Source organism: Acinonyx jubatus, chromosome A3 (assembly GCF_027475565.1).
Source record: "Acinonyx jubatus isolate Ajub_Pintada_27869175 chromosome A3, VMU_Ajub_asm_v1.0, whole genome shotgun sequence".
In the NCBI taxonomy this organism is placed as follows: domain Eukaryota; kingdom Metazoa; phylum Chordata; class Mammalia; order Carnivora; family Felidae; genus Acinonyx; species Acinonyx jubatus.
In genome coordinates, this window is record NC_069388.1 from 108,077,240 (window position 1) to 108,103,099 (window position 25,860).

General features: G+C 39.7%; 2 protein-coding genes across 4 annotated transcripts in view; one reads left to right on the forward strand and one right to left on the reverse strand.

Annotated features, from left to right (window-relative positions):
• Window positions 1-6,581, forward strand: part of PRKD3 (protein kinase D3) — an 85,935-nt gene extending 79,354 nt beyond the window's left edge. The window contains exons 17-20 of one of the 2 annotated variants that reach the window (XR_008289586.1): window positions 104-371; window positions 2,511-2,596; window positions 3,704-4,039; window positions 4,447-6,581. Coding sequence is in view for 1 of the 2 variants with exons in the window: in XM_027033554.2 (XP_026889355.1) it covers window positions 104-371; window positions 2,511-2,596; window positions 3,704-3,877 (528 nt within the window). In the remaining variant the exon portion in view is untranslated. Of the gene's footprint in view, window positions 1-103; window positions 372-2,510; window positions 2,597-3,703 lie in introns of both variants that reach the window. The other variant, XM_027033554.2, reaches the window with a different exon arrangement.
• Window positions 3,641-25,860, reverse strand: part of NDUFAF7 (NADH:ubiquinone oxidoreductase complex assembly factor 7) — a 28,396-nt gene continuing 6,176 nt past the window's right edge. For both annotated transcript variants that reach the window (XM_015076729.3, XM_027033561.2), the window contains 9 exons: window positions 18,310-18,390; window positions 17,191-17,301; window positions 14,177-14,390; window positions 13,278-13,336; window positions 12,258-12,368; window positions 9,688-9,831; window positions 9,107-9,280; window positions 8,083-8,372; window positions 3,641-3,965 (listed from right to left, as the gene is read on the reverse strand). In XM_015076729.3, coding sequence (XP_014932215.1) covers window positions 8,160-8,372; window positions 9,107-9,280; window positions 9,688-9,831; window positions 12,258-12,368; window positions 13,278-13,336; window positions 14,177-14,390; window positions 17,191-17,301; window positions 18,310-18,390 — 1,107 coding nt within the window. In that variant the 3' untranslated portion in view covers window positions 3,641-3,965; window positions 8,083-8,159. The remainder of the gene's footprint in view (window positions 3,966-8,082; window positions 8,373-9,106; window positions 9,281-9,687; window positions 9,832-12,257; window positions 12,369-13,277; window positions 13,337-14,176; window positions 14,391-17,190; window positions 17,302-18,309; window positions 18,391-25,860) is intronic.

Genomic DNA, 25,860 nt, shown 5'->3' on the forward strand with positions numbered 1-25,860 from the left:
AACATAACTTTTAAAAATGAAATGATACAGTATCATTTAGGGACAAGCATAATAGATTGACACATAGATAATAATACAAAACTAACATTTTTTTAATTTGCAGGTGAAGCTATGTGACTTTGGTTTTGCACGCATCATTGGTGAAAAGTCATTCAGGAGGTCTGTGGTGGGGACTCCAGCATACTTAGCCCCTGAAGTGCTCAGGAGCAAAGGTTACAACCGTTCTCTAGATATGTGGTCAGTGGGAGTTATCGTCTATGTGAGCCTCAGTGGCACATTTCCTTTTAATGAAGATGAAGATATAAATGACCAAATCCAAAATGCTGCGTTTATGTACCCACCAAATCCGTGGAGAGAAATTTCTGGTGAAGGTAAAAAAAAAAAAAAAAAAAAATTATAGCTCTGTGCCCTTTAGTCTAAAAATCTTTGTGATCCCAAATCAGCCTATTTCTTCTGACTTCTCTTTTTAATTTCTCATACTCCTCTTCCAGATTCAACCAGTTACCAGTTCATGAGCACTCTTCCTCCTGACGGTCTCGTCTCTAACTTCCTTAAAGTTCCCACGCCTAGCACTAACCCAGGACCCAATTTCCTCCCTTTGAAGCTACTAAAATACCTAGGGTTCTACCCGTTAGACTCTTTGACGGTGCTTCCCAGTCACCACTGCTGCCAAATCGGTCTTCAGGAAACCCTCCTTCCATCTTACTGTGCCCTTACATCACGGCCTCCCTTTAACCACATTGCATCTGTAGGTCTCTCAGAGATAGCCCAAGTTCACCTTCTGCCCTCCCCTCTACTGCTCCCGATCTAAAACCTAGCTGCTGACTCTTCTCAGCTGCTTTCTGCATTTTGCTTAGACCTTTCCCTGCCTTCAGTCCCTCCTCACTATTGAAATCCTTCCAGTCCTTCAGGGACCTCTTAGCCTGTGGCTCATCTGTGAAGTCTTCCCGGAGCCCCTCCTCTGAACTGTGTAAGATCTACTCAGGCTACTAGGAGGAGATATTCTCCCTGAAGTATTCTTTCTTTTCATAATTACTTATTTTCAGAGACCTGTATTTCAGGTTCTTTATACCTACAACGAATGATATAGACATTCTTCAGTTTTTAGCTCCCCTGTGGACCAATCCTAGGAGGCATGGTAACATTCGTTTTCCCTGCCTGGTGAAGGTTTTTGAGCTTGCGGGCCCTGGTTCTGTACCCATCAAGAATGCCTTGTTTGGGTCTCTTTAGTTTATGGACGCTGACAGGAAAGGCACACACTTCTTTAACAGCCCCATACTGAATAGAACCCTACTGGGGAATACCCCCACCTGGATTTAGCCAACCTTTGGAACACGGGCCTTTTTTGTTTTCCAAAAGTACCAGACCTAATCTTGGGGATTTGACAGTCCAGTAAACTGGGAAGGTTTGAGGAACAACATGTAAAGGCAGTAGCAGGCTTTCTTTGTAATGAATACCTAATTGAAGAATATAGGAGGGTCTGGGTGTTCCCAGAATCCTCTTAGAGTTCCTGGGGCAGTGTGGTCTGTAGACTTCAGAATAATCAATTGGTGAGCGTACTAAAGCAAAAACCTGTGGCTAGATCTCAGAGGTTCCAGTTCACCAGTTGTTATGACACCCAAGAATGCATTTTAATAAACACCCCAAATGACTCTGATGCACATGGTGGACAACCATTTAAGGAACAATGGATAAAAGTTTGAAGTATTGAACACAGGGAAGTTCATACTTAAATACTGTGGTGTGCGGAAGAGAAAGAGAAGTGGTATAATGGGACTCTTCCCCTTGGTTCAGCCCTGGGTCCAGGCCTTATTGTCGGTATTTCACGCGTATCGTCATACAGGTGGAAGTCAGTATGTAGCTACATGGTGGTTTTGGTTTTGTGGTATTCTGTTTCTTCAAATAAGTGGGCAAAACAAGTATGCCAAGATCTCCCCACTCACACCAAAACACCATGAACATATTTGTATAAGACCTGTTAAACACTTTTGATGAGAAGTGATCGTGCAAGTCCGGCCACATCTGTAGAGGCAAGGCAGTGGCTTTTGGTCCCTTGCAGACCAAGCCGGGGACTAGAGAACGGTGTCACTGGAGGACAGCAACAACACGTCAGTCTGAATTGAGTTTTTTAATTCATTTGGAAATAATAATAATACTAACACTTACGTGCTAAGTAAGCACCGTTCTAAGCCCTTTATGTGTGTTATTTCATCTTCTCAATAACCTCATGTTACAGAAGAGGAAAGTGACCCTCTGGCACACGCAGTAAGTCTACACTGTTAACCTGTACTTGACACCGCCTCTGTAACAAAACAGGCACACTTCATAAAATAGGTGCTCTAAATTCAGTGAATGTTTACGGGCCACTAACGTGTCAGCGGGAAGGCCATGTTCTTGAGAAAAGTCGCCCACCCTGTATTTCTGTGGCTTGAATGCCTTCCAGGCAGAGTCACGGTATGTGTGGGTGCCCCATACACCCAGTTCACCGGTTGGATTTTCTCTCTTCTTAGCAATTGATTTGATAAACAACCTCCTTCAAGTGAAGATGAGAAAGCGCTACAGTGTGGACAAATCTCTCAGCCATCCCTGGCTGCAGGTAAAAAAACAAATCTCTCTGGTGATCCCCATTGGAGCCATTCATTGTAATGTGTCTCACCTAATCAAACTACTCTAAGATCAACAGATTCTACACGTTTTAGAATATTGTAAGTGTTCTTCAGTGATTACTTTGTACTATGGCTGAATCTCTGGAAGGTTTGCTGTATACCATTCACATGCAGAACTGATAGGCAGTTCAACTCCCATTAAATGAAAGCAATGATTTAGCCTTTATATAGGGCCTTTTAGGCTTCATTTCCCCTTTCTGTAAAATAAGCATGTTATTTTGTCAAATAGATTTTGCTTTTAAGATGCCCGCTTAAAAGATTCATATTTGCACTAATGATACATGAAATGCCATTTAAAATGTCTGGCTCAGGGGCGCCTGGGTGGCTCAGTCGGTTGAGCATCTGACTTCAGCTCAGGTCATGATCTTGCAGTCTGTGAGTTCAAGCCCCACATCGGGTTCTGTGCTGACAGCTCAGAGCCTGGAGCCTGCTTCAGATTCTGTGTCTCCCTCTCTCTCTGCCCCTCCCCCACTCATGCTCTGTCTCTCTGTCAAAAATAAACATTTAAAAAAATAAAATAAAATAAAAATGTTTGGCTTAATTCCCCCAAAAGCTATTGCATAGATTTCTTAAAAGGAACCCCTGAGCTTCAGAGTAAAGAGAAGCTTTAGAACTACTCTAAAGGTGACTGGGGTGGAGGTTGGCAGGTAGAATTAACTTCAAAACAAATGCACAGTTGCAGTGATTATTAAATTATCCTGATAGTAGATTCTAAGTACTTTCCCCTATTTTGAGGAGTAAGGTGGGGTATAAGGTCAGAATTTAGAACAGAATGTTTTAGTGATTATTATTAGCCATCTCAGAAGCCCCAGGCAGTTTTGTTTTAGTTTTAGTTTTAGAAACTAGTTACTTCCTTCATTAGAGACTCTAAATTTGAAAAAGTATCTTAACATTGCTAATTTAAAATATTACGAATGGAACTTACTGTATAGCAAGTACTCATAGTAGAGACTGTCAATTTTGCAGCTATGGGGTTAGGAAAAAAAAGTTCAACGTATTTTATTTCTTTTATCGTTTATAATTCCATTTTTTTCTAGGACTATCAGACTTGGCTTGACCTTAGAGAATTTGAAACTCGCATTGGTGAACGTTACATTACGCACGAAAGTGACGATGCCCGCTGGGAAATACATGCATACACCCACAATCTTGTGTACCCAAAGCACTTCATTATGGCTCCCAATCCGGATGATATGGAAGAAGATCCTTAGTTGTCAGTGAGCTAACGTCAGTAAGGAAGGATTTCACGTTATGGACTGATACTTTGCCGCACAACTGTTGTTCTTTGTAGGTTATCATCTGCAAGGATGCGAAGATACGGGGAAATGTGATAAGGAATCCGTGACACCAATACTGTAGTTCATCGTGAGAAGGTACAAGAGGGGAAACTGAGTAATAAGAACACATAACGGAATCAAGATGAAGCTTTTCATAAATTTTTATAGCATAAGCAATGACTGGTTTTTATATTTTTTTCCTAATCCTTCACTTTAATACTATAGTGGCATTTAATTTATCTTCCCTTTCCTGTTACATTATTTTTTAAAAAGGAGAAAAAGGCAGGCTTAGAGTCCAGCCATTGTATAGCTTGACCAAATCACACAAGAGTTTTAAAGTTGATTACTAAATAGGTTTGCATTTAAAGAGAACTGAGGAAGGGCTCCCAGCATGCGATTTCCTGTGAGAACTCTAAATATTTGACCACAGAGGCATTGAGGGGGTTTTCCTGCATGCCTAGAAGAGGAGCTCTAGACTCTTGTACCTTTTTCTTTTTCTTTAGGTCAGTCGACTCCAAAACAGTGATCCCTAACATTTTGGAGTTGAAATTCTTAACGTGCTCTCTACAAGATAGAAATTAAGTTGTCACCTTTTGTGAGTATATTGGAAGGCCCTCTAAGATAATTTTGGGGTCAAACGATACTACAAACCTGGGGGGAGAACCCACTGGTCTAAGTGCGGAGGTAGTAAGTATGTCTTTTTGGAGCCCAGCCCCCCTATTGCATACTCGAACTCCCATATCTGTGACCCACAGCTCTGTGACACCATGGTTGGTTTCTGACATTCAGTAGGTTTAGGTGGGAACTTTCATTACACAGTTTATCTTTACACAGAGTTGAATAATTTGAGGAAGAAAATTACTAAAAGTAAGGCCAGTGCAGGATCAGTTAATGCTGCAGGAAACAGCAAAGAGCGTATCCAGTTTTTCTTCCCTTAGTTTATTGGAAGGTTTTACAGATATCCAGAATGTTTGTAAATCAATCATCTCAAGCAGTTTGGGAGAGTGGGTGGGGTAGAGCATGAAACACTTATTCTTTCATCTGCTCTGCTGATCACGTAGCCCTGCCCTTATAAATTGTGGGGGAGGGGGGGGTTGTTTTGTTTTTTTACATTTCAGCACTGGCAACCAGCTAACGAAATGTTTTTCTACTCAGATATAATATTTAAGAGGTTAGATTTTTCCATAGCTTTTAACAAGTTACTAATAGTTCCCCCCCCCCCCCCCGCAAAAAAGTTCAAGATCTAGCACCACCCACTTATTAAAAAACTAGTGGCTTTTCGTTTTTTCACTCCTCAGTAATCACTGTAAGTTTTTTTCCTACAAAAAGAGCAACAAAAGATTGGGAGTCAGAAAATCCAGTCTTTTATGTCTTGGCTCCAATCTATCTAAGCCTCAAGTTCCTCATCAGTCTAAAAAACAAAGATTATAACCCTTGCCTCTATTTTCCTCACAGTGTTGTGATGATCAGATATATAAGAACATATCCATATTCAATAAACTAAAAACCATAAAAGCGTTAACTATCACTGCCCACTGAATTTGAGGTGGCAAAGGAAAAGAATGTCCCTGTATACAGTGTAAGAGAGGGTCTTAAGAGATCCCTGAAGCTACTCCCTTACCTAGGACTAAAATTACTGTGGAGATAGTAGCAAACGTGGTTCCCATGCTTTCAACTCAACATGTCTTTAGTTCCCCTTATGACAGCCACGAGGGGGAGTACGTTATGGACTCCATCTCACAGATAAGGAAACTGAGGCACAGGAAAATTAAGTACCTAGATGCTGGAGGTCACAGTTGGTATGTGGATTTGAACTCAGGCAGTGTGGCTCTAGTCCCTTTCCTCCCTCCTAACCATGTTGCTGCACTGCCTCCCATAAACCTCTCCAGGAAACATTCCACAGTGTCTCCTGGTATTTTCTTCTCCTACAGGAGTTTAAAAAATTAATCCAAATTAATTTCACAAAACCTTTTAGAACTATAATTTCCCTGTGGGAAAGGATGGCTTCCCAAATGTGTCCAAACTAAGTCTGTTTATATCAATGTGCTAAAATGGAGTAGTTCTAAGTCACTAGGCACCCTATTGTGGTTTTACTACAGAAGGTGAAAATTAACTGGAATGGTTTGCTCTACTTATGTAATCAAACTACAAGCCATGAAATTAATTGCACTCTTTGTGTCTGTGTTGTTGAATGCCTAAGACGTTTTCTTAAAAAATTTGTAAAGGCACTGTCAGATAATTTGGAGTAATTTACTCCAGATACTGTATAACCTGCATAACCTTTTTGTCTTGAAGTTGTTTTTGTATAAGAAATAATTGTTAGAAACATTTGGTAATGTACAAAGTAGTCTATAATGACACTGTTCAGTACATTTTTATATTTTTTGTTACATCCCACTTTTGTAAATATCCTCAAAGAAACCTGATAATAAAATGTATTTCCATATCACCATACTTTCCTATGTGAAAACCTGAGCTTATCTCTAGTAGAGGTATCCAAAGAAAATTTTATTAGATTGTGTTGTTTTCCCAGGCCTTGGTAAAAGAACTATTTTGGAAATAGTATTTGTAAATGGAACTAATGCTATATTTAAAACACTGATTTTTTTTTTTAACTACCTAAAATAAAAAACTCATTATTTCAATTTATATGAAATCTGAGGTAATTATCTGGAGGTCTCATTTCTTGGAATGAAAGTTTAGAGTAATTACAACTACAGATTTTTCGGGAACTATCATCAAATATTCAACGACTGCCACTGCTAGAAGACTTACCATTCAAAGTAAATGTTCTAAGTTTTAAGATACAAGGCATTGCCTGATTCCTCCCATTAAATGTAAAACTACTAGATAATTGAGAGGGGCCAATATGAGGCATTTTCACCTTCCAAATTCTCCCAACCAAGTTTTTGAGAAAAGAAAATGCGGGGAAAAAAAAAATAAGGGTGGCTATGAATGGCCCAAGGCTGGGCAGCACGTGAAACATAAGGCCTCCATCTTCATTTTAAGAGTGAGATTCAGAATGTTAGTCCTGTTCTGAGGGAAGCCAGAGAAGCAATAAAAAACCAAGGGTTGATCACTCCGCCAGCAAACTTCGAATACAGTTAAGCTGTAAGTTCAAAACATGGCTGGTATTCTTTTCCTTTAATCTCATAGGGTACAAAATTTTAAATACCACAAAGGAGAATGAATTTCTACCCCTCAAACCCACTTCCATGTTGGGGTTTTTGTTTTTGTTTTGAGTGAGCGAGCACGTGTGCACATACAGCAGAGGAGGGGCAGGGGGATGGAGAGAAACTTAAGCAGGCACCGTTCTCGGCGCAGAGCCTGACGTTGAGCTCTGGCTCACCACCGTGCGAGCAGGACTTGAGCCAAAATCAAGAGCCAGAGAGGCTACGTTGGCATATTTGATAGTAATTACTGGCATCCTTTCCTCACTTTTTATATATAAGTAACTATCACAGAAAACCACCAGTCTGCATTATTAATTTCTATGAAATTAAGCATTTCTTTAAATGCAGCTTCTCCCCAACAAAAATGGAATCATAACTATAAAACATTTTTACTTGACCACATTTTTCATTTACTACCTTCTTAGAGGTAAGGACATACTACTCTACCTCTTTTTTTAAAAATACTTTATGGATAGTTCTATTTAACCCATCCCCTGTGAAAGGCCACTTAGATTTCCAGTTTTTACTAAACCAATCAGTGTTCATATTTACTTTTTAAAATAAAAATACAGCAACTAGCCTTATTAATTAAAGGATATTCATTTCAAGGTGCCTGAGTGGCTCAGTTGGTTAAGTGTCCAACTCTTGATACAGCTCAGATCACGATCTCACAGTTGTGGGATCGAGCCCTGCATCAGGCTCTGTCTGCACTGATGGCATGAAGGCCGCTTGGGATCCTCTCTGCCCCTCCCCAGTATGTTCACATGTACGCTCTCTTCCACAAAATAAACTTTAAAAAAATTAAGGATACTCTGTTTCATGGTAACTTGTTTCATTAAGCTGAAAGCACACAATTGTGCCCAAAGCCACACACAACCTTAAAAGATCAATGTTTAGTTGTACTGTATATAAAATGGGCTATTTTTATTGGCTGTGAGACATAAAATACTGCGATATGGATTTTACCTGTGATATATGTGAATGGGTTCCCTTCATTTTGCTTTCTTAGGCAGACTTAGGGGTAAAACGTCCACATTGAGATATCACCTCCAGGCAAGTTCACCAAACCCAGCTACAGGTGACGGAGAAGGTTTTGACTGACACGCATTCATTGGATGGCTTCCACCATGAAGTCTCCGATGAGGTAGCAAGGCAAAAAAGTGAAATCTTTCTCCCATCTTCTTAGGATTCATCAACATATCATACCCCTGAAGTAACTGCTGCCTGGATGGCTCATCTGATTTGTCTGCAAGAACCTGAAAGGAAAAACTTCTTAGAAGAAATAACCAGAAGGATTCCTAGTTACATGCAGCAACACTCATGACTGTTAGCCACTCAGTAAAGTACTACTTAAGATGGGGTTTCTGATCACCTGCCTCAAGAGTCATGGGGTGCTCACTAAAAGCCCAGGTTGCTGGGGCGCCGGGGTGGCTTAGTCAGTTAATCGTCCAACTTTCGATTTTGGCTCAGGTCATGAGTTCGAGTCCCGTGTCAGACTCTACACTGAGCATGGAGCCTAGGATTTTCTCTCCCTCTCCCGCTACTCTCTCTCATAATAAAATAAAAAATAAAAATTACTGGGGGGGCGGGGGGAATGTAGGTTGCCAAGACCCAAACCTGTGGATTTGTAGGTTTAGCAAATATTCCCAGGTGGTTTGATCTACTGATAAACACAGTCAAGTTTTCTTAACAAACACAAACACCATTTGGAAGTCTTAAATCTACCTCACACAGAAACACAGGAACTTACAAGGCTCCCCCGCCACAACAGGCGATCTGGTTCCACCATACCCTACAATAGCAATACCAAGCATCTGGCTAACAATAGGAGCGCTGAGGCCAGACGTACTTATTATTTTAGAGGTTTCTTTGAAATACTACAAAATTTTTTGTTTCAAGTTTTTATTTGAATCCCAGTTAGTTAACACATAGTGTAACATTAGAAATACTACAAAATTGAAATATTTAAGATAGCAAAATAAATCATTACCTTCAGCCGGACATCAATGCCCATGTTTTTTAAAAACGTCTGTTGTTTTATTGGACCCAGAGAAGCTACTTTTCCCTCTGCCATTCTGCGCAAATAACTGAAGTCCACATCAGCTGTTAGGTCTGCAGTTCCCGGGGCGATAAGGACATCATGAAGCTTATGGCCACAAAATCCCTTGAAAATAATTTTAAAATGATGAATTTTTGTCCTTTTGTGGTTATCAAGACTAAGGAAATGCTATCATTTTAGTACATTTTACATAACAGCTGTTAAAAAGAAAAACGTAGCCTGAATCAGTGGTTTCCAAACTCTTAAAACAGCACCCTTTCTTCAAATGAGATGCTATGTGGAAAACCCAATATAAAGTGCCGCCTGGAGTGCCTGAAGATGCTGCCCACAGTGATGGAATAGAGAAGGAATTATAATACTATAAATGAATACTCATGACAAAATAATGTGATATTACAATGCTAGCCACTGTAGAAGCCAAAGATAAAGATCTTCAATGAGTTTCAAACCTAAAAACTTAATAGAGCACGCCAATTAACTTTTGAGAAGTCATCTTGCTGAATTATACGTACTCTGAAGGTGTCTGTCTTAGTCCCATCATGACCATAATCGGCAATCAGCGCAGCCCCTCCAGTCAGCGCAATGCGTTGAGAAAGTTCCTGAATAATTACACCAGCTTCAGGACACACTTCCACGTGATCCCTCGTTTCATCACTCTGGTAAAGGAACAGCTGCATCAAAATGCATCACTGAAAAGAACGGTTTCCTTGGGGTTTTTCTATAATGAGCATTTCTTGGTTACAATACACTCCTCCTCAATACGCATTATGTTGTCCACACTCAACTTTCCACATGACGTCCTCTTTATTATATGGAACTCCCTAGTGCTTTGATGCCGTCCACTAAGTTTACAAAGATATTTTAATTTTAATCCCTCTTATAAAAAGGCATATGCCTCCCAAACCCCTAGATGGCTGGCTCATTATAGTTTTATTTATGGTGATATTATGCTCGTAATTCATATAAATATATTCCCCTGGGTTGAATGCATGGGAAAGGAATTTTTGTCTGCCTAGAATAGTGCCTGGCAAATAACAGATGCTCTAAAATTTGTGCTGAAAGAACAAATGATATAAATCCAATATAACAAGATAGACCCTAGCAAGTAAGTATGTTTTGATACCTTCTTTTAGGGCAAAAGATACTCCAATGATATGCCCTCTGTCTAGAAACCTCAGCTCATGACCTTGTACCTGAGGCCGTAATTTCCCAAGATATTCAACTATTTACTAAGGGTCCTTAATAAGTGCCTAATAGTCTAGATGATTCTTTTGATGTTTATTTATTTTAGTGCCCATTAGTCTAAAAAGTGAAATGATGGTATTAGAACTTGTCAACTTGACTAGTATATATGACATTACACTAACTCCTGAGAAAATGGGGAAAAAGCGTTGGTCTTTATTATGAAAACCTGTATTAACTTTTGCTCCTTCCTAATATACTCTTAAAAATGAAGTTTTGGGGTGCCTGGGTGGCTCAGTCAGTTAGGCCCACGTCATGATCCTGCACTTCTTGGGTTTGAGCCCCATGTCGGGCTCTGTGCTGACAGCTCAGAGCCTGGAGCCTGCTTTGGATTCTGTGTCTCCCTCTCCCTCTGCCTCTGCCCCTCCCCTGCTTGTACTCTGTCTCCCAAAAATAAATAAATATTAAAAAAAAAAAAAATGAAGTACTGACCTGGCCTGATCTTGCCTCTAATGGCACAGAGCTAACAGGTATGGAGTCACACACACTTAGCAATTGAGTCTCTGCTCTTCGTACTGCTTACTAGAAACAAGTTACTTCCTCATCATGTACACACATGAAGGACAAGAGTCCTTCCTCATCATGTACACACAAGGCTTATCGTGAGGCTTAAACAATAAAGCACTTAGCCCCCAGCTTTATTATTATTTTTTTAATGTTTAATTTTGAGAGAGAGAGAGAGAGAGAACACACACCAATGCACGAGTCGGGGAGGGGCAGAGAGAGAGGGAGACACAGAATCGGAAGCACGCTCCAGGCTCTGAGCTGTCAGCACAGAACCCAACGCGGGGCTTGAACTCATGAAGTGCAAGATCATGACCTGAACTGAAGTTGGACACTTAACCAACTGAGCCACCCAGGTGCCCCATCCCCCAGCTTTATAAAATACATTACTGTGGTTGAACTGTAACCCCATGAGATTAGCCACTTCAGGCATAAACTGACACCTCGGGGTGCTGTGGTGACATACCTACCATCTTCGACCACTCTTCAAGATGGCAGATTCTGTCACCATTTGCCCCATTCAAATGAGAGGGAAAGTCATCGCTCCCTCTCTCGTGAGTACCACTCACTCAAGTCAAGAACTGAAAACAATTGTATCTCCCAGGAGCAGGGGGTTAGCTCTTGGTAGCTATGAATTTGCTTCTCACTCAGGTAAAACTGGGAAGCTAGAATACGAAAAAACAGAAATGCCCCCAAGCACTCAGGTTGCTATTTGAATTTAATTATGCTCTGGAAAAAAAAAAAAATTAATTGATAGGTTCATGTTTAAAAGCTCCTGTGATTTTGAAACAAGTAACTTCTGAGGAAAAAGTACTTAGTTATGGCCCAAAAAGTAGACCTTTTTACAACATGCAATCCAAAACCTAAACGTTCCTCACAAGTATAGGGTTTTTTGAACCCTAAACACAAGAATGGCTCTTGTGATTACTCCTTGAGGGCAAAAGCAGCAGCAGCACATGAACCATTTTGGCAGTGTAGAATGAAGCCTACATAATCGTTTGAGAATTAAATGAGAAAATACAGAGTCACATATACAAAGTACTCATTAAACAGTTGTTGCATTACTGTACCATCAGGTAGGCAATACTATCACCGCGTGGTAGGGAAGTGAGTGAAGGGAGAAGGTGAAGAACTTGCAGAGTAAGTGCTTACTAACTTCCCTGTTACGTTAAGGTCACGCACCCAAGAAAGGATTTTACCCCAGGCTCCTGACTCGATAGCCTCTGCACTTCCCACTCATAAAATGCACCGCATACATTAAGAGCAAATCTCTCCTGGCCCCTGTAAAGCAGTAACTCAGAAAACAAGACTATGAGGATTCGCGTGGTATTCCTACTTGTATGAAGACTTCCGCTGGGGTGACACAAGGCGCCAAAACAAACCGCAGTTTATCAGAAGCTTGGGGATCAATATCGATGAATACTTCTCGCCATCCTTGCGGAGTTTTCTAAACACAAAATAACACATAAAAACTAATTCTTACAAGTTTTTTCCTCAAAACTGCCTCCCAAAAATAACTATTAATTTTCTCCTGCCATATACAAGATAGATGACTAACATTTACAAAGGATTTTACCACTTAAAATCACTTGAAGGCATTACTTCAATTCCTTCAAACAGTAAGACGGACAGATGAAAACTACTAGTAGTGGTTAGATAAGTGATGGAGCTGAAGATAAACTAAGCAGCAAGGAAAGTGCCCCCTAACATGGAAAACAGACTCTGAAGGACTAATCAATAGCTTTTGCTAACAAATCAATGCATGCTCTTAGCCTTAAAAATTACCAGGACACATACATTACCACCAAATCTTAAGTCTGCTCACTTCAGTTTCAATGAGGAAAAATTTTAACCTTTGGATATCAAAACTATTGGCTAAAACGTAATCCTTCCTTGTAATAAAGCCATTTACCATGTTATATTCTCACATATCTTTGTCCTTGGAAAAATAAGCTTTTTTATTGAAATTCAAATTAGTTAACATACAGTGTAATCTTGACTTCAGGAGTAGATTCCAGTGATTCATCTCTTACCTATGACACCCAGTGCTCATCCCAAAACGTGCCCTCCTTACTGCCCATCCCCGATTTAACCCATCCCCCCCACCTCTCCTCCAGCAACCCTCCATTTGTTCTCTGTGTTTAAGAGTCTCTTATGGGAAATAAATATTCTTAATAGTTATCCTAAGACAATTAAGATTCTACTTAACCTTTTACTTTTGCTTTTCAATTATTTATATTCATCAGAATTCCAAACAGAGTTAACTTTAACAGTAATCAAATGCCATTCACGTTTATTCTTCCAACATAAGCCCCTTTGTTATTCAATTATAAATATGACTTTATCCCGTCAATACCTGAAACTTATGCACAGGAAGAACATCAAAAAATTCATGCGCAAGATAAAAGCTGTACCCTATTTAAAAACAGAAGGAAAAAATAGTTTCAGCATTAAGGCAATATCTAATAGTTCTTTTGAACATCAACAAAAGAAAGCGCCTAGCGGATCGAGTAGGAACCTGAGGTGGCTTCCACAACCATCGCTACCAGAGAATCATCCACCTCAGGCACTGCTTCACCTACTCTGAGAACACGCTCAAGACCAATTACTACCTCCTCATTTTCCACATATCCGGACCCGACGGCCAAAACATCCCAATTATCAATTTAACCCTTTATTCATCACAGGGCATGAAAGAAATTAGAACCCAAATTTGTTAGCTAAAAGAGGCTTTGAACTTCCTAAAATCATCTGAGACAGCTGAGCCCAGGACTCGCCGAGGTGGCTTGCCAAGGTCAGACCACCACTTTAGGTGGGAGCAGAGGTCCATCAACATAGTGGATGGTCCCTGCCGAGTGCAGGGATTTTCCCACCTCTCTGAAGGTAAGCAAGGATGTTCAAAAGATGAGACAGTTAAACTCAAACCACCTAACTCTGCTTCCATCAGTCCCCACCGCCTTGGACTGCCTCAGCGACAGTGCTATCTTAGGGGTCAGGAAAAACTTAAAGGTACAATAGGGATCTATCTACATTTTTGTGCAAAACCATATGAAAGGCATTTCTCCTTATTATTAGGCATGTTATTTTTTTAATACAATGCTACTTTTTAGAAACAAATTTGCTATTCCCTATGAGTAAGGGTCCTGGTGGCATCGCATCAACGTACTATAGTGCTCTACACGTTTGTAGTCGCCTATCATCGCTGGGATGGGTGGTAATCAAAATTAGCTCATCACGCAGTGTAAAACTAATTACCTTTTGGAACATCTTGCAGATCTCGGTACCAGGAAATTGGAATCCCAGATTTAGTAACACCTTTCATATACGCAGGGGATCCAGGATTTCGCTCTAGAGGGACCTTCTCTTCAGTCAGTGTTAATGCTTGAATCTCACTCAGTTTTTCGCTCACCTCTACCAGATGTATTGAAATGTCACAGTTTTTCAGCACAGATCCCAGCTGACTGAACACCTAAATACAAAAAGAAAGAAAAAAATGGCAAAATACAATGTGTTGAGTAGATTTTAGGTTTTCTAACCATTTCCCTTAACACTTTGCTCATGTCACAGAAGTAAAATTTGGTTTCAGAGGAACTTCACACAAGCCACTCTCCAGCAGTCCGTGAGATTCATAAGCTATCAGTTATTACAGTCTACATGAAAGACGAATAATGCACAATTTGGTTTCCTAATGAGAAAAATTAGAATTAAGACAAACAAACATTAACGATTCAGCATCCAGTAAATAATCAGATTAGGGAGTCTAAAGAGAGAACAAAAACATGAAATGTATGTATCCCCTGATTTTATGAAGCTGCTATGTCTATGAAATAATCTCATCTTTGAGATGTTTCAACTGTGTTCTCAGGAAATCAAATTCTAAGGGCAGTAAAAACTTGACAGTTTAACTTCGCAGTTCTTTAAATTTTTAATTTTTTTTAGCCACACACATTTATAACTGTTGTAAACATGAAGAAAAAAGGAGTACACTGATATTTTATCAATATCTCAATGCTAAAAATTCAATGCCAAGGCATAAAGTACGCCAATAGTATTTTTCATTTGAATGTAATTTTCACTGCTGATTTGTCTCCTATTTTTGAGATCTGAATAAGCAGGTATAGGCTAATAATAAGACAATTTTTCCAAATTTCGTTTGGAAATGAAACTACAAATGGAAAACTTCCCAAGAGAAAAATCCTTCAGAAATTATGATCAAAAAATGAAAACAAGTCCGTAATTATGTCTTTGTCCATTTTCTTAACATTCTTTTAAATCCTTTAGCTTTTTAAAGTTCTTAGGACTTGATCTAAAGAAGCATCCTGTATGCATTTTAAGAGCTGTGGGCTTGATTTTTATTGTACCTGAAACAAGACAATATTATTTGAGAACCTTATTAAGTATTTTGTATTCAAATGACTTTGCCAATTTAAAGCGATAAAATAGAACACTGGAAACCTAAAACAGTGGTTCATTTCTTTTACCCCCAAATATGATATAATCAGGATTATCTGTCAGATGTTATACGTTTTTTAAAATCCTTTGATTCCAAATTTCAAGCAAAAATCATACTGCATCAAGACATTCAAATGTATACTGAATATGTGTTTTTGTTTTTAAAAGCCTAATGGATTCCAAAACAGTGTAACTACAAAAGTTTAACAAACACAATTACTTATCATGTACTATAAACAATATTCCTCCTCTTTAGTGTTTTTACAAAACATTAGGTAGAGTGCTAGAAACAACAATACATGGAAAGATACCGCATCTTTGGTTAAAGTGACACGACCCTTCCCTTCGAAAACGTGTCCTCCCTCACCCTCAGATGCCACCACCAACATTTCCTGCTTTTTCTTTATAAATGTTCCTAATTGCATTTGTATCACCAAACACAAATTGTTGAATGTTGACATTTGGGGATTTTATATAGATACAATCATATGATCCGGATTCTTTTACAAATTGTTATTTTCACTCACAAGACTCTGAGGTCCATCTGAGTGTTGTGCATTCTGCTGTGATTTCATGCAGTTTCACAACCCTTGATGTTCCACTGTGTGTCTGACTGTACCACAATTTATTGATCTATTTTCCCATTGATAGGCATTTGGGTTGTTTCCATTTTTTTTGCTCTTCTAAACAATGCTGCTGTCTTCTTGACCATGTTTCCTGGTACACATCTGCACTAGCTCCTGGAGGGCAGACGTCTAGCAGTAAAAGTGCTACTGGCTCATACAGTATGTTACTGTGACGTTAGCAGACGATGCCCAATAAGCACGTCTCAAAGTGCTTACTCCAAATTACACTCTTACAAACAGTGTCTGCGAGTCCCCATTGCTCCCCATCTCTCCATCTTCAACAACCCTTGGTGATGCAAAATGTGCTAATCTTGCGGACACAGTGGTATCTCACTCTGATTTTAACTTTCATTTCCTTGACTACCAATCAGTCTGAGCATCTTTTTGTTTTTACTGCCCATGAGGACTTCCTCTTTCATGAAGGGCCTATTCACATCTTTAGCCTGACTTTTCTATTGAGCTATCTGTCACCTTCTTAATGATTGAAAGGAATTCTTCATGTATGCTAACTACCAGTTCTTTATGTGTTGCAAATAACTCCTCCCATTTTGCAGCTTGTCTTATCACTCTCTTTATGTGTCTTTTGAAAATTTTTTTTAATGCTTGTTTATTTTTGAGAGAGAACCAGAGCATGAGCGGGCGAGAGGCAGACAAAGAGGGCTCCAGGCTCTGAGCTGTCAGCACAGAACCTGACGTGGGGCTGGAACTCACAGACCATGAGATCATGACCTGAGCTGAAGTCGGACGCTAAACCAACTGAGCCACCCAGGCGCCCCTACAGTGTCTTTGAAGAATAAAAAATTCCTAATTTCTTTAAAGAACAATAACTTCTTAAATTTAATGTAGTTGAAATTATCCCTCTATTCACCTTTACCTTTATGGCTTCTACCTTTATATAATTCACAAATTCTTTTCCCACCTAGAAGACAAATATATTCTCCCATGATGTCTTCTAAAGGTTTTAAACTTTTCCCTTTCACATTCTCCTTTACCCTCACTTTTTAGATTACAAACAGACAACAATAAGTAATGATTCATTACATCATTCTGACATTGTATTTTAGCGGAGAAAGAGAAGGTAAGGAGGGAGGACCAAAAGCCACTGAAGTCAATGAAGTTTGCAAACAAATCAAAAGAACAAAGGTTCAGGCAAGTACACGAGACTCTGAAGACGTTCCTTTTATTACTTACCCTCAAAATATCTCCCAAGAGGGTACCCCTGCCTGGGCCCAGTTCCACCAGTTGGAAAGCTGCATTTTTTCCAGTGGCCATCCATTCACTAATGAACCATATACCTAGCAGCTGGGACAAGGAAAAAAAAACTATACTGAAATATTATAGCGTAAAAGTATATAAAACTCCAAGGAAATATGCATTTTATGCCAGAAAGCAAAATATTTGCCAATGACCACATGTATGTCATTTACTATGTACATATACGTATGCACACCCAGAAGCCTCATGGAGGCGGCATTACAAAAGACACCACTTAGGAAGCCTAGTAACAGAGCACCATTAAAAGGCAGCCCCACTGTAAGAGGTCCCCTGACACAAGGAAGAGGCTAGCACTTCCAGAAAGGTGCTGCTGTTGGAACAGCAGACAGACATATGAAATAAGATGATGCCATTTCTTTACATTCATATGACTGATACGATTACATGGCTTTTTAGGCACAATTACCATTTTTAATACCTGGATTCCACTTCCTCTTGTGTACTACTTTCTATTTCTAAATTCATCGGGGGTTTTTATGTGGAAATCAATGAACTGGAATTCCTGAGGAGAATTGAAAATTTGTGAGGGGGGTTTCCACTGGAACTACGGTACAACCACGGCAGGGTGGGGCCTGAGACCACATCTCGCCCCACGAACTCCTCAGGGTTTTGCAACTTTTCTCCCTTCACTTTTCTCTCTCTCTTTTCTCTATTATTCTGTATTCCTCCAGCATATAAATGATTAAAAATTAGAACTTTTGATGAATCACAAAAGCAAAGGTGTAAGAGACTACTTACTACAGAAGAATACAACCTGATCTGCTCTCAAGTGTTTGTGATACTAGCTTTTTTAATTAATGTTTGTTTTGAGAGAGAGAGAGAGAGAGAGAGAGAGAGAGAGGCGTGCAAAGACAGAGGGACAGAGAATCCCAAGCAGGCTTTTTTTGCACCTTTAGCACACAGCCCAACGCAGGGCTCGAGCTCATGAACTGTTAGATCATAACCTGAGCCAAAATCAAGAGTCAGACACTTAACCAACTGAGCCACCTAGGCGCCCAGATATTAGCTTCTTTTATAGCTGAAATTGACGATTACCTCCCCAAAGATCTGACTTATTTCCGGTGAAGTAATGAAATCTCCTTTTTCTCCTAGCATGTCACGATACACGTAATATCCCTGAGTAAAAAGAGAAAGTGGAGAAAATGGATTAACTTTCAAGTAAGTTTTGTAAAACACCCCTCCAGAATCTTACATAACGTATACAATGACATAATCATTTGGTAAGAAAGTTCCGTCTTCTAAATAAACATGATAAGCACTGTGACTTGATTTAAACTTTACACAGCACCAATCACATTGCAGAACTATACTATCCCAACATGACCCCTCCTTGACCATCAAGGCAGAAGCCACACCACATCCATCTCCACACCCGCCAGTCCCTCCCTGCTCCCAACACCCAACACAGTAAGATCCTGCTTACTGTGTTTATATTTCCAAGAAAAGTTTTTTTGTTGTTTTTTTTTAATTAGCCCTCTTTGTCCACAAATCCATGCCATTGCAGATGCTCTCCTTTCTCCCTGCCTGTTTCTCCCTGGCAATCTTACACTCAATAAAAGTGAATATCTGCTCAAATGTCACCTTCCCTGACCTCCTCCTCCAGCCCTCCAACTTCAGACTAAATGCAGTGCTTCCTTTTATGTGCTTATTTTTTTATGTATCTGTGTTCCTCACCAAGAAACACAGTTATTCGGGATAGAGAACTATCTTATTTACCATACTATTCCAAGTTTCAGCATACTGTCTAAACTTCAAGAAATACTCAAGAATTCTGTTAAAAATTCCTCTATGCTCCTCAAGCCCCTTCTTTCACCATCTTACTCTTTGCAGGTGACCTGGGCTCCAGTCTACACAGGAAGTAACGAAATGTTACAAAATAGGACTGACTCAGCTTCCTGACCCCAACTGGCCTCCACCTGCTCCCATTCGTTCCTCGGAACTCAAAGGATGAAATGCCTTCACCTTCTGCTCTTACCCAAACCTAATCCCACCACCTGTGCTCTGGACCACTGCCTCTCCTCACACAGTCCTCATAGGCCAGGATCTTGTTATCATCCCCTTCTCTTATAGCTTTAACTTCCCTCTCTCAGCAGCAGAAATATACTTGAGTCACTCTCAACTTAAAAAAAAAAACAAAAAACAACTTTTCACTTCATACAGCATCTCCCCCTCTAGCCTTTCTCTTCATAAGTGAAGATTGCAGGGATGTTTTTGTGGTGCATTACAAACCACTCTGGTAGCCTAATGAAGGCTATAGATCCCTTCATACAATGTTTTTAAATGCAAGACTTTAAAACACATAGGGTTAAAAAAAAAAAGAAAAATACTTATCCAATATTTAAAAACTAAACTGATGATATAATAATATATATGCAGCTTTAGAAGTATGTTAATAAAGCCAAACTTAAGGTCCAATAAGTAACAAAGTTTTGAAATACGGATGAGCACAATGGTATTGTGAGATACCTACGATCACTCTGTTGGGTATGACAACATCAGTGATTTCCACTAATGTTAAAGTCACAGGTATTACTGATGCCACAGGATGTCTCCTCTGTTCATAATGAGAGAAATGCTAACTTTCAGAAGCTAAGGAGGTAAATGCAAATTAAACCCATGAGATACCACCTCATGTTAGGTCACCATCAAAAACACAAGAGATGACAAATGTTGGTGTGGATGTGGAGAAAAGGGAACCCTTGTGCACTGTTGGTGGGACTGTAAAATGGTACAGCCACCATGGAAAACAGTATGGAAGATCCTCAAAAACTTTAAAATAGAATACCATATGATTCAGCACTTCCACTTCTAGAATATATCCAAAGAAAATGAAAACACTACCTCGAAAAGAGACCTGAACCTCCATGTTCGCAGCAGCATTGTCTATAACAGGCAAGACATGGCAACAGCCTGTGTCCATCAATGGATGAATGGATAAAGAAACTGTGGTATATAAACAGGAGGGCACATGCAGCCACACAAGGGATATCCTTGGAGCATCTGGTTCTGGTGACCAGGGGAGACCGCACATAAGGTACCAGAAGACCTGTTTTACACAAGGCCACTACTTTCAAGACCAAAAGATGTAGCTGGTTTAACAAATACATATATACAAACACAGAGAGTGAAACAAAATGAGGGGACAGAGGACTATGTCCCAAATGAAAGAACAAAGCAAAATCACAGAAAAAACAGCTAAATGAAACTCAGATAAGCAATAACCCTAATAATAGAGTTCAAAGTAATGGCCATAAAGAAACTCAGCAGACTTAAGAGTGAATGAATGCAGTGAGAACTTCACAAGAAGATAGAAAATATTCAAAAAGAACCAGTCAGAGCTGAAGAATATAATAACTAAAATGAAAAATATCCTAGAGGGACTCAACAGCAGATTAGAGGATGCAGGACAGATTAGTAATCCAACAGGGTAATGAAAAGCAAACAAACTGAAGACCAAAAAGAAAAAGAATTTAGGGGTGCCTAGGTGGTTCAGTTGGTTGAGCATCCAACTTAGGTTCAGGTCATGATCTCACAGCTCATAGGTTTAAGCCCCACATCGGGCTCTGTGCTGACAGCTCAGAGTCTGAAGCCTGTTTAGATTCTGTGTCTCCCTCTCTCTCTCTCTGCCCCTCCCCTGCTCGTGCTCTGTCTCTCTCTCTTTCAAAATAAATAAACCTTTAAAAAAATTTTTTTGAAAATGAGAATAAGTTAAAGGAATTCTGCAACATCTTCAGGCATAATAGCATTCACATTATTAGGAATCCCAGAAGGATGAGAGAGAGGTTGGCGAAAATCTTATTTCAAGAAATAATAGTTGAAAACTTCCCTAATCTGAGGAAGAAAGCAGACATCCAGGAAGCACACAGAACACCTAACAAGACAAACCAGGGAGGTACACAACAAGACACATAATAATTAAAACCGCATAAAGTAATGATAAAGACAGTCTTTTCTTTTTTCATTTTTTTAAAATCTTTCTTTATTTTTGAGAGAGAGAGAGAGAGACAGAGTGAGAGCAGGGAAGGAACAGAGAGAGAAGGAGGTACAGAATCTGGAGCAGCCTCCAGGCTCCAAGCTGTCAGCACAGAGCCCAACGTGGGGCTTGAACCCATGAACCATGAGATCATGACCTAAGCTGAAGTCAGACGCTTAACCGACTGAGCCACCCAGGTGCCCCGATAGAGACAGTCTTCAAAGCAGCAAGAGGGGCCCCTGGGTGGCTCAGTCACTTAACCATTCAACTTTGGCTCAGGTCACGATCTTGCATTTCATGACTTTGAGCCCCATATTGGGCTCTGTGCTGACACTTCAGAGCCTGAAGTCTGCTTTGGATTCTGTGTCTCCCTCTCTCTGCTCCTACCCAGCTCATTCTCTCTTAAAACTAAACAAACATTTAAAAAAAAATTTTTTTTTAAGAAGCAAGAGAAAACTGTAACATACAAGGGAAACCTCATAAGGCTATGAGCTGATTTTTCAGCAGAAACTTTACAGGGAACAAAGGAGTGCTATATTAAAAGCACTGAAAAGAAAAGACCTACAACCAAGAATACTCTACCATGCAAGATTAAAATTCAGAATAGAAGGAGAGACAAAGAATTTCCAAAACAAGATAAAGGAGATCATCATTACCAAACTGGCCTGACAAGAAATGTTAAAGAGAGGGGAGGAGGCAAGATGGCGGAAGTGCATGGAAGCTTTTTGCATGTCTCGTGTCCACGAAATACAGCCAGACCAACACTAAACCATTCTACACACCTAGAAAACTGATTGGATTAACACAACAATCTGCACAGCCTGAACCACAGAATTCAGCAGGCACACGGCGTGGAGAGCTGAACTTGGGAAGCGAGAAGCCGTGGAAGGTAGGGAACCACTTTTGCGGGTGGAGAGAGGATGGAGACTGGAGGCGGGGGGCGGGGGGGGGCGCGGATATGGGAAAAGTATCTAAAAGTATCTAAAAGCAGCTAGAGGACAAAGTGGAAAATTGGAAACAGCCACAGGGACTAAATTAAAAAGGGAGAAAGGAGAGGATTTAAATTCCATTAAGACTGTAAACAAGGGGAGCACAAAGGCTGCAACTCAGCCGCTCAATACCTGGCGGTGCTCCAGTGGGAAGGGCGAATCCCCAGGAACAGAGTGGGATCCGGGAGGTTCTCGGGCCACACAGGGAAAAGTGGTTCCACTAATGAAAGGACATTTGGTAGAGACTGTTGAAGCCACCTGGTCCCAGTAGACCCCAGAAGGCAGCCACATTCGCTGGTGCTGGGGCAAGGCCATTGAGAGTGAGGCCTGGTGCCAGATGTGTGTTGTGATTTTCCATAATCCCTGAAATGCTGCGGCTACACTGTCTTGCGACCATTTTCTGGGACAGGCTTGCACCTGGCTGCAGCCTCAGGACATCGGCAACAGCAGGATACAGCAGGCTTTCCTGGGTGCAGATGACGTTCGGCCACTGCTCATTCGGCTATCGCTCAGTGAGACCATTGTGCAGAGGGGCACAATGGGTCAAAGCCACAGTCCTTCAGAAGTAAGGGGCCAGGGAAAACAGCCGCATCTGAGACAAAACTTGGGAGAGAGGTACTGCCTGGGGCCTGATCATGGAGAGTGAAAAAGCGGGGAGTGGACAAGAGCTGAAGACAGAGGATGGGTGTGCAACTGCTGATCCGGGAGAACAGACTGGGTAGTTGCGAGGCACCATTTTCTCCACTCCCGTGCATGCGCATATGCACCTGCAAGTGCCTCAACAATCCACCCCAATAGGCTAGCAGCGCCATCTAGTGGAGAGCAGAGCTGTTACACTGAGCCCCACCCAACTGGGCCAACCTTGCTCTTTAAGAACACAAGTCTCACCATCAGCTTAATTTATGGACTATAAAGAGCTACATAGACTGACTTCTAAGGGAAAATGAAACAATTTCAGTCCTACTTCAATCTGTTAGCAGGTTCATCTATTCAATTTTCTTTCTTTTTTTTCTTTTTCTCTTTTACAATTCTTTTCTTGAATACATAAAAAGAAAAAACTCATTTTTATTTTCAATCTTATTAAAAATATCTTTTATTTTTATTACTATATTTTTTATTTTGTGTAAATTTTTTCAAATTGTATTTTACTTCCATCATTCTAGTCTACTTCAGTGTATTCATACAATCTTTCAAATTTTCATACAATCTTTTTTTCTTTCTTTTTCTCTTTTCCATTTCTTTTCTTTTTCTTGAATGCAGAAAAACTTCATTTTTACTCTCAATTTCTATTAAAAATATTCTTATTTAATTTTCGTTACTATATTTTTGGCTTTTATGTAAATTTTTTCAAATTCTATTTTACTTCCACCATTTTATTTTAGTCTACTACAGCGTATTCACTTTTTCAAATTTTCAAACGATTTTATTTTTTCTTTTTCATTTCTTTTCTTTTTTCTTAAATACAGAAAATGAAAAAATTCATATTTATTTTTAACTTTTATTAAAAATATTTTTTCTACTATATTCTTGATTTTTGTGCATATTATTTCAAATTCTATTTTACCCCCATCATCTCATTTTAGTCTACTTCAGTGTATTCATTTTTTCAAATTCTCAAACGATTTCCTTCCCCCCCTTTTTTTTTCTCTAATCTGTCAAACCACTTTCAACACCCAGACCAAAACACACCTAGGATCTAGCATTATCTATTTGATTTGTGTGTATGTGTGTGTTTTTAATGTTTAACTTTACCATTTTTTTAATTTTAATTTTTTTAATTTCAATTTTTCTACCTCATTAATTCCTCTTCTCCCTTCAAAATGACAAAACAAAGGAATTCATCCCAAGAGAAAGAGCACGAAGAAACAACAGCCAGGGATTCAACCAACACAGATACAAGCAAGATGTCTGAACCAGAATTTAGAATCATGATAATAAGAATACTAGCTGGAGTCGAAAATAGATTAGAATCCCTTTCTGTAGATATAAATGAAGTAAAAAATAGCCAGAATGAAATTAAAAATGCTTTAACTGAGCCGCAATCATGGATAGATGCAGCAGCGGCAAGGATGGACAAGGCAGAACAGAGAATCAGTGATATAGAGGTCAAACTTATAGAGAATAACGAAGCAGAAAAAAAGACGGAGATTAAGGCAAAAGAGTGCAATTTAAGAATTAGAGAAATCAGTGACTCATTAAAAAGGAACAACATCAGAATCATAGGGGTCCCAGAAAAGGAAGAGAGAGAAACAGGGGTAGAAGGGTTATGTGAGCAAATAATAGTGGAAAACTTTCCTAACCTGGGGAAAGACACAGACATCAAAATCCAGAAAGCACAGAGGACTCCCATTAGATTCAACAAAAACCGACCATCAATAAGTCAAATAGTCAAATAGTCAAATTCACAAAATACTCAGGGAAGGAGAGAATCATGAAAGCAGCAAGGGAAAAAAAGTCCCTAACATACAAGGGAAGACAGATCAGGTTTGCAGCAGACCCATCCACAGAAACTTGGCAGCCCAGAGAGGAGTGGCGGGATATATTCAATGTGCTGAATCAGAAAAATATGCAGCAAGAATTCTTTATCCAGCAAGGCTGTCATTCAAAATAGAAGGAGAGATAAAAAGTTTCCCAGACAAACAAAAATTAAAGGAGTTTGTGACCACTGAACCAGCCCTGCAAGAAATTTTAAGGGGGACTTTCTGAAGGGAGAAAAGATGAAACACACACACACACACACACACACACACACACACACACACACCAAAAACAACAAAAGATTAGAAAGGACCACAGAACACCACCAGAAACTCCAACTCTACAAGCATCAAAATGGCAATAAATTCATATCTTTCAGTACTCACTCTAAATGTCAATGGACTCAATGCTCCAATCAAAATACATAGGGTAACAGAATGGAAAAGAAAACAAGACCCATCTATATGCTGTTTACAAGAGACCCACTTTAGACCTAAAGACACCTACAGATTGAAAATAAGGGTATGGAGAACCATCTACCATGCTAATGGTCAACAAAAGAAAGCCAGAGTAGCCATACTTATATCAGACAAGCTAGACTTTAAAATAAAGACTGTATCAAGAGATGCAGAACGGCATTATATCATAATCAAGGGGTCTACAGAGCAAGAAGACCTAACAATTGTAAACAGTTATGTGCCAAATGTGGAAGCACCCAAATATATAAATCAATTAATCACAAACATAAAGAAACTCATTGATAGTAATACCATAATAGTAGGAGACTTCAGCACCCCACCACAACATTGGACAGATCATCTAATCAAAAAATCAACAAGGAGGGGTGCCTGGGTGGCTCAGTCAGTTGAGCGTCTGACTTCAGCTCAGGTCATGATCTCGCAGTTCATGAGTTTGAGCCCCGTATCGGGCTCTGTGCTGACAGCTCAGAGCCTGGAGCCTGCTTCGGATTCTGTGTCTCCCTCTCTCTCTGCCCCTTCCCCGCTCATGCGCTGTCTCTGTCTCCCAAAAATGAATAAATGTTAAAAAAAATTTTTTTTTAAATCATCAAGGAAACAATGGCTTTGAATGACACATTGGACCAGATGGAATTAACGGATATATTCTGAACATTTCATCCTAAAGCAG